Source organism: Mytilus trossulus, chromosome 12 (assembly GCF_036588685.1).
Source record: "Mytilus trossulus isolate FHL-02 chromosome 12, PNRI_Mtr1.1.1.hap1, whole genome shotgun sequence".
In the NCBI taxonomy this organism is placed as follows: Eukaryota; Metazoa; Mollusca; class Bivalvia; order Mytilida; family Mytilidae; genus Mytilus; species Mytilus trossulus.
This window is the reverse complement of record NC_086384.1, coordinates 31,189,943-31,199,837: the sequence shown is the minus strand read 5'-3', so window position 1 is coordinate 31,199,837 and position 9,895 is coordinate 31,189,943. Positions and strand designations below refer to the sequence as shown.

The following is a 9,895-nucleotide window of genomic DNA, read 5'->3' as shown; positions in this document are numbered from 1 at the left end:
ATAGTTGTTAATCTCTGTGTCATTTTGGTCTCTTGTGGAGAGTTATCTCATTGGCAATCTTACAATATCTTTTTTTTATATTTGTATTCATTGTTAAAACGAGTACATTTTTTTATATTTTAGTTGTCATGCTGTTATCGAACCGATTTTTACCAAATGCAGCGTTTCTTTAAATTTATTAATATTTGTTCCATTAATTGCCATTCTGATGTCCATCCGTTGTTTGACTAAATATTGTCTTAACTTTCAATGTTATAGTGAAACCCTGTCTCGCCACATAACGAGGACCCTTATTACACGATCTTACGCAAAATGAGGCAATTTTAAGACAAATAGTCCCAATGGGATTGATTGACTGTTGGTTGCTTAACGTCTAGCGGCAAATATTTCATGCATGATTAGGATTGAACAAGTCAACAATAAGTACAATAAGTAGGTTGTGTTATTATAGAGGCCATCCAAGATGATGGTTGGGGGAATTTGTAGTGCTACAAGAAAACGAGAGAAATTGGATAGGATCCGGAATTTTGCCTTGCCCTTTTTGAGCCCCTTAAACTGTTATTGCAAGGGTGTTTAATGTGTAAAGAGCATGTTACCTTTTTTGCACGAGGTATTGGATTTAACGTCCCCATTTTTACCAGACGTTGCTGCAAACTAGTTACATTCATCGTGCAGCAAAACGGACACCCAACTTTGACAAGGGTTTTAATACCGGTCGGGAGAAGACCAAGTACCCACATTCCTAGTCACCATTTGGGTGTCCTAATGGGATGTTATTTTCTAGAATTATGATGGCTCTTCTGCTGGTGTATCAATAAATAGCCATCGAATTGAGCCAACATGCCTGACTGATACAGTGAAACGAATCCTGCATAAACTGAAAACTTGTATACACCAAACATGTTCTTATGCACCGTCATTTCAAATTGTATGCGTTGTGAACCTGATAAAACCGAACATTAGCCAAACCCTAACAAAACCTTTAGTCCCGTACAGGTTCGTTTTACAAAGGTTTCACTGCACTATAACTTTAAAAGACATTTGGTACTAAAGGTGTTGTATCTTTGTTATGATTCTAGAGAATATGGACAATTTATATAGCATGACAATACGGATTTTTTGTGTAATTAAAATTTGCTGTTAGAAAATATAAGAAATTATTATAAATTAAGGAATGTGTCTCCCTCATGCAAAGCTCTGATTCCTTTTACGGATTTGGTTATACTTTTTGGACCTTTTGAATTATAGCTCTTCATTTTTTTTTATAAGCTTTGGATTTCAAATATTTTGGCCACGAGCATCACTGAAGAGACATGAATTGTCGAAATGCGCATCTGGTGCAAGAACATTGGTACCGTTAATTTTATTATATCGGAATTAAAAAAGGTCTCTTGAGTTTCAAGTTCTAAATCCAAAGTGAGTTTATTGTAATTTTACTTTTTTGATTGCAAATAGGTTTACTCCAATTGGGCGTATTACAGTGGTAAAAACATTGGCATTACCAAAGCTTATCCGTCTGATTTCATCATTGCCAAATCCAGACTCCAGATTTATTAAAAAAAACTTCATAACTTGTTCTATAGTTTTGTTGGGCAAAAACCAGTTGGTAAAGTTAAGAGAGAAACATTAGTGAAAGATTATTTTGTAGGGGGTCTAAAAATGATTTGTTTGAAACATTTCATAAAATCACTGGAATGTACATTGGTAAGACGGTTGATTAATAATGAAAAATTACAGGAAACTCTTGCTTTCTATGGGATTGATTCTGATTTATTAGAAAATACAGGTGTCAAAACATAAAAGATTGTATGAATGTACATGTATGCACAAATCCATTTTGGAAAGATGTTTTGAGTGCCTAGAAAGAAATTGTTGCATTAAATATTGAATATACATGGGAATATTTTTTGAAAATGCCTTTATGGTTTAATGAGAAAATTGAAATAGAAAATGATGTTGTTTTCTACAAAGACTGGTATGACAAAGGTGTACACATTGTAAATGATTTATTAGATGAAGCCGGAGAATTTTTTTTCTCTGGCTGACTTCCAGAAGGTGAATCAAATACGTACAGATTTTCTGAAATATTATGGCTCAAATAATTGTGTTAAACAGTATTCATAACATTTTGTTAAAAATGCTGCATCTCCAATTTGAAATTGAAACCCAAACATTCCAAATAAAATCTTTTTTTTAAAACATAAAAAAGTTTTGTAAGATATGTACCTCATATTGAGAAAAAATCTTACGGAACCAACAAATAAAATGAAAATTATGGAAAAATTTGGTGTCACTAATGATGAAATGAAACTCATTTATACACTTCCGTTTAAAACTTCTAAAAATAGTAGAGAACAGGGGTTCCAATAACGGATACATCACTTATTTTGACTACTAATTATTTCCTGGAAAAGATAAAACGTGCTCAAAGCCTTTTTGTACTTTTTGTAATATACAACCAGAAACAATTATACCTTTATTGTGGGAATATGAAGAAGTACAAATTTTGTTAGACATTTTTGATACATTGACTTCATCTACAGCACACGTAACACTAAACTGTAATTATAAGACTTTTGTATTCGGTATTTATGATGTTAGAATCTGTATTGTACAAAATAAGATATTGCTTTGTCTTAAATATTATATTTATTCAGGTCGATGTTTGAAAAAAGTTCTATTACTTCAGGCACTGAAACATCAGTTAAATAATCTGTACTGTACTGAAAAAACTGTAGCTAACAAGAACAGTTTGAGAGAGAATGGAATAGCTGGCACTTTCTGTATTTATTTTGAAAACAATCACACAAATACATTAGACTTTTGTTTTTAAAATTTGCTAAGAAACCTATAAATCTGGCTCTTTACTTTCCATCTTTCTTGAATCAGAAACCATATAATGGCAGTAATATATAGAGCAAACCACAGATGACCAATTTTTCTTTTTTTCCCTAAAAATGTCAAACTCGTATTTGGTTTTTGTTTGGATTTTTTTTGTTTATTTTTGGTAAATTTTAGATTTTTTGTTTGATTTTTCTCTATCAATTTTTTCTTCTTCTTCACATTTTTACTATAGAAATAAAACAAAAAAAGACAAATTAGTTTGCAGCAGAAAACTCAAACTGTTCTTTAGAAAATTAAGTAATTGTAAGAAGTATTAAAATTAACTTAATTATAACTATATGTAATTGTATTACATGCATTTGTACAGAATAATGTATATACCTTTGTATATTATCATGATTATGTATTGTGTTTTGATAAAATAAAATAAATATAAAAAAAAATAACTGTGCTTTAAGTTTTACAAACATCCGATATAATCATTCAATGCGTGAAAATTTGAGTGAATTCATACAATATAGACTGGAATCGTTATTTTGGCAAAGATCTGACTTCCGTGTTGCCTTTGTTAGTTTCCATCACATAACTTTTGTAACTGTACTAAATAAAGGCAACAGTAGTATACCGCTGTTCAAAACTCATAAATCCATGGACAAAAAACAAAATCGGGGTAACAAACTTAAACCGAGGGAAACGCATTATAGAGGAAAAACAACGACACGACACCGAAACGCAACACACACAGAAACTGACCCAGCATCAGACAAAATCCCACGAGAATAACACATATAACATCTAAACCAAAAACATGAATTTGGGATAAACAAGTACCGTTCCACGTCTTATCTTAATGGCACAAAAATAAGAGAAAACAAAAGACACAACATTAAAATGCAACACACACAGAAACGAACAATAATATAACAATGGCCATCTTCCTGACTTGGTACAGGACATTTTTAAAGGGGAATAAAAATGGTGGGTTGAACCTGGTTTTGTGGCATGCCATACCTCGCACTTTAATGGCTAACATTTATGTGATACCTGCATATAGGCAATAAGTTATGAACCGACATTGTTATCCTCAACCGTTTCCTTTTTTTAAATCTATACTTGGTCCTGACACATAAACATGTGACGGGCTAAACATGTTTGTGAGGGTTCACCGCCAAATCTGGGACAGTGGTGTTTCAACACAACATTAGAACAAACTACAAAAATCCTTTGAAAAAGACTTAAATCATCAGACTATTTTTAGATACTTAATAGTTATAACACCAGGATCAGTTCACAATTTCTACGAAATAAAATGACTATCAAGTCAGAAAAACGACAGGTTTTTTTAGTTGTTCGATGTGTTTAAGCTTTGGATTTTGCCATTTAATAAGAATTTTTCCGTTTTGAATTCATATTAGATTGTGGTATTTTTTGTTACTTTTTTTCTTTTTTCAAAATAACCGAGTCGTCGATTGTTTGAAGGTGTTTTCGTCTATCTGAAGTTCTTGCACTCTAAGTCATGCACATGTCAGTTTTAATTTTTTTAACCATGCTGTGATATGTTTATAATATCAAACACTGCAACATTTCGTTATTGCAAGTTTGTTTGAATATATTCAAGTACAAACCATTGATTGCATCATTCCCTTTTATATATTAGTCATTGTTTGTTTCCGCAACAAGCAATTACCATATATGATCAAATGCATATATGATTAAATAGGAAATCAAAAATGTTCGGTCTATCATGTACCATGTGAAAAAAAGTATACGAAATACTACTTCCTGTATTTCTGTTTTAGATGAATAAGTGCAGTGTTATGTTATCGTGTTGTTGAACTTAATACATGTATAAAAAAAACTTTGCCAATGGTACTTATGAAAACATTTAAAAAACTTAGGATAGGTGCAGAGTTAAAGTTTTTTTAAATGTCAAATTTTCTGGTGTTTAACTCCAACGGGGGAATATCAAGCGAATCTATGAAACAATGACAAAAATGTATGTAAAACAACAGCAAGTAACATGTAGAGTACGTGTACGTGCAATCAGTATATTTATTATTTAATGCAATATACAGTAAATAAAATAAGACAAAGCAGAGCTTTTAAAAAATGTATATTATATAGATAGTAGATAGTAGATGTTTTTGTGTTCTGTTAAATTGTCCCTTCTAAAATTGTTATACGATGATGACTGATGTACCTATATTTTGACTATTTTATTTTTTGTGTCTGTTTAAAGAACGCATCAATGTAAATATAACGGAATTTGATGAGACTGTAATTAAATGAGAGGGTTAGCGCTATAGAACCAGGTTTAATCCACCATTTTCTACATTTGAAAATGCCTGTACGAAGTCAGGATTATGACAGTTCTTGTCCATTCGTTTCAATGCGTTTTTTATATTTGATTTTGCCATGTGATTATGGACTTTCCGAATTGATTTTCTTCGAAGTTCAGTATTTTTGTGATTTTACTTTGTATATGGTGTTTAATACTGTGTCTAGTTTTGAAATTTTAAAGTTGATAGATATATTATGGTGTTTTCCGATCATGCATACCTAAAACAACTAGAATCCAGAAGGAGCCTGTGCTGCTAAACTGATATTTGTTATACAATTAATGAATGAAATATAACAACGATTACCGTTATACGTTTTCTTTAGTTTTAGACAAATAAGTAAAAACTGTATTTCCCCCTATGTTCCAATTTTAGCCATTTCAGACAGGGTCATCGGACAATTTGTTTTTAAACTCGATATTCTGATGCTGATTGTAGCCAACATTGGTTTATTTCTCTCAGCTGTTACAAAATTAAAGGAGAAGATGTTTGTGATATAACAAAAAGTAATCCTTGTCAAAAAAATTTCCTCTGAAGGACACTAACTCCTTTATGGGTTAATTGACTATATGTTCATGTTGACTTCAGTTGTAAATTTACTTTGCTGTTTTCATTTTACCTATATCTCTAATAATATGCAAGATAATAACCAAAAACTGCGAAATGTCATTTTTTTTAAGTTATCAATTCAAGGAAAGCAACCCAACAACGGGTTGTTCGATATGTCTGAGAATCTGAGGGCAAATAAATCTTGACCCGAAAAACTGTTTAAACTCATATAATATATATTTCATCTTAATGCTTTAATTTCAGCGATATAAGCTCAAATCCGCATTTTACACTTTTGTTTTATTTTTAGTCATCTTGGTTGGTGTGCCGGCTCATCGGACACATTTTATAAACCTGTTACTAAATTATTGTAAAATTTAACGAGCGACGACGACGGCGGAAAACGGATGCCAAGTGATAAGAAAAGCTTACTTTGGCCATTGGAACAAATGAACTAAACATCAGACGCATAACAGTTATAATTATATTAAAAAAAAAACATCTACAATTCAGCATTAATTTTTGACTATTTAAATTTTCCCATAACAATCACGTCATAATAAGTTTTCAACATCAATAACGTGTCAAAAGGACATATGTTTTACTATATATATATAAGAATAATTAATAGTCATTCTATTGCTTCTTTGATCTTGTCCCAAAACAACTCATTGCCTTGTTCTTCATTAGGGTATTCAATATAGGAATGCTTTTGAATAAGTTCTAACATAACTAAAGATAAATCCTTTGCTGGGATCTTCTCATAGAACACTAAAAATAATATGTTTTGTCCCTTTCTGTGATAAATGTTTTCCATCCTAGCCATATTGAATTCAAAATTACAATAATATGAGTCTAAAAATGATCTTGTAATTATACAAATCGTTTTCTTACTGTCATGAATGGCACTTGTAATGTTCACGGTAATTTCCTCTCCCGGTATAAAGTCTCTCTGATGAATACAAAGCTTTAGGTTTCTTTCCATTTCAAGTTTTGGAATGCACTCTCTAACTATAAAATTCTGTTCGCTGTCAGAATACGATATAAAGGCATCATATCTGTACTGGCCTTCGGTACCAGGGGGTTTATATCGATACCATTTGCTCTTAGTCATATAATACATATATCGAAGCTTCCAACGATATCGATAAATTAAACCAGCAACAACGGCTACAATGGCCAAACATAAAATCAGCGATACACAAATTACTAAAATTGTGTAGTCTCTGCATCCTTTGATAACTTGTTCAGCATTGTGAACAAAATTTCTATTGACATCGTTTCCGCTATCGAGTTTACACGTGTAACGATCAATGTTATGAAAAACAGTTACATGGTTAAGAATCCATCTTAGAAATACTGCCTCTTTACATACACATTCAAGAAGATTATTTGATAAATCTACTTTGAATGCTGACTGCATTGAAAAGTTGCTAATTGCTTTCTTTGATTGCATGTTCGATATGCTTGTTATATTATTGTTGGATAAATCAAGCATTTCAAGCTTCGTTAATTGAGAAATGTCAAAAGCAATGTCCGATAAGAAGTTGTTACTTAAATTAATAATCCTTAATTTGAGTTGGTTATTAAACACTGACCATTTTAGTGTATGAATTTCATTAAAAGATAGATCCACTGTTTCAAGTAGGTAGCTTGTATCGTTTTCGATCATTGGAGCATATGATTCAGATGCTACAAATCTACCTAGTAGATTATGCTGCATTTTCATTTGTTTTAAACTGGGCATATCAAAGCGACAGTCGATAAGTGTATTATTTGAAAAATCCAAATATTGGAGCGTTTCTGGAAGTCTTTCTATATGTTTAACTTCAGGTGTGGCATTTACAAACAAGTTCTTGTTAAGATACAATTCACGTATTTTAGTGGCATCCAAATAATAGAACAATAACTTAGGTAAATTCATTTGGGTTGGAAATGAATTAGTTAATATTAAAGTTTCTAAGAGTGTCATTTTCTCTGTATCTTTCACCAAGTTTTGAAATCCATTGAAGTCCAACTTATTGTATGATAAATTCAGAATTTTCATTCTGTACAAACTTTGCATTGTAGACGGATTATAAACTCTAATCGAACATTTCGAAATCTGTAAATGCTCTAAATAGGGAACATTTACAAACGTATTTTTGTCAATTTCAGTCAAGTAGCAATTCCCAAGGAATAATTTTGTCAAATTCTGCAGTCGGGAATAGCCTTTACCAAATGATAGTACCCGAGTAACAAAGATGGCATCAACATACAAACTCTCTAAGGTTACAAGATCAGCTATGATATCATCCGGAAATGTTTGATCATATTTCAAACTATTGTTTTGGACATTAAGAGACTGGAGACTGACTAATGGTCTAAAGATGTTAGCTGGAAATACAGTTTGATGATATCGCAATTTGTTGTTTTGCAAGATCAATTGTTTCAATGAGTGAAGACCAATGAAAGCATCTGGTTCTATCGTTTGTAAACGATTCGAAGACAAATCGAGAGTAACTAGCTGAGCAAGATTTTTGAAAGTGCCATTCCGAATTAATAAAATAATATTATTGGATACATTGAAAGTGTACACATTTGTTGGAACAGCTGGAACTGAAATTTTCCCACTTTTTGAACAATCAAAGGCTAAGAGATCGTTTCTAAGACTGCATCGGCATCGTTTGTCAAATTCACAATTGTCTGAATTAACCAAACCATATCGTACGATATGCAATATTGCCAACCAATGTATCCATTGGAGGAACGCCATAACAACAATAATACTGAAATGAGAAACATAATTAGTCATATTGAAATTATTAAACGCATTAAAGTTAAAGATATAATTATGCCGATGCGCAAAGGCATGCGCTGACAGTTAAAATCCAATATTTCCTAGTACCTTAAACGGTTTCAAAAGTTTCGGTACTTATACATATTCGGATTTCAAATGTGTGGCTTTGAGCGTTTCTGATGAAGTTAAATCAGAAAAGCGCTTCGGACGCAACAAATTATTAAACGCGTTGTTTTCAATTTTTGTAATCTACATGAAGTTTTTAAAAATCGGTGGTATTTACCTCTGTTTTTAATTATCCTCTCATAAATGTTAGCCGTATTTGGCACAACTTTTTGGAATTTGGATCCTCAATGCTCTTCAACTTTGTATTTATTTGGCTTTTTAACTATTTTGATCTGAGCGTCACTGATGAGTCTTATGTAGACGAAACGCGCGTCTGGCGTATAAAATTATAATCCTGGTACTTTTGATAACTAATTAAACATGATTTCAGAATGTTATTCACCTTAACTTATTTGAATGGTTACCTTTTCAATTTTTTCAAAACATTATCATATTGTGAAAATAAATTACGGATCATGCTTCATTACAAATGAACATAATTATAATCATGATAACAAATTGTATTGTCAACTTTTTTTTTAATAGCTTATTTGCTATTGTTGCAAGGAATATATGTCCGTTTTGATTATCGGCGTTAACATTTCTAAATAAAAAATGAATCCATTTAAATCTAGTACTATAGTTCATTACACAAAGAGTATTTAATAAAAAAAATTAAGACAAATTTTCCTCAAGTGAATTTCACATAAATTTCGTGTGAGATTCACTTCAAACGAACTTATACGTGAAACTTACGTCAAAATATTCACTTGAACCACATTATGAAAATTTTAACATGAAATTCATTTTAACTTTGACAAAAAACAAATGGTAGTTTTCATGTTTTAATCAAATTTTAGAATTCAAATGATATTTGAATAACTTTATTTTGAAAATATTACCCTGAATTTCAGGTGAAATACTTCAGAGAATCTTTATGCGAATTGCATGAGTTTCACATTAGACTCATATGAAATTGATGTGAAATCAGTTCACGTATGAGCTCATTTCAACTGATATTCATTTGAATTTTACATATGATTCACATGAGTCTAAATTCTAGTGGGTGAAGACAGTATATAGATTTTCCTGTCCCTGAAATGAAGAAAATGAAACACGCAACATACCTCTCTTTGAATTGCACATTAACGAACTTTTTAGATGTGTTTTTACTGTGTTTTATAAAACACTTTTAATATGGAAATATATTTACTTTGATTTATGAATTCCAAAATTTTCCGGAAATCGCATGGTCAATATAAATGGCACATTAACAAAC

The 9,895-nt window shown here is 31.3% G+C and overlaps 1 protein-coding gene across 1 annotated transcript; it reads right to left on the bottom strand.

The window, feature by feature from the left end:
* Positions 1-6,252: 6,252 nt before the first annotated feature.
* On the bottom strand, positions 6,253-8,536 carry LOC134693164 (toll-like receptor 4). Its single transcript, XM_063553878.1, has one exon. It carries the CDS (start codon positions 8,524-8,526, stop codon positions 6,364-6,366), a length of 2,163 nt encoding a protein of 720 aa, XP_063409948.1. The 5' UTR covers positions 8,527-8,536; the 3' UTR covers positions 6,253-6,363.
* Positions 8,537-9,895: the final 1,359 nt, after the last annotated feature.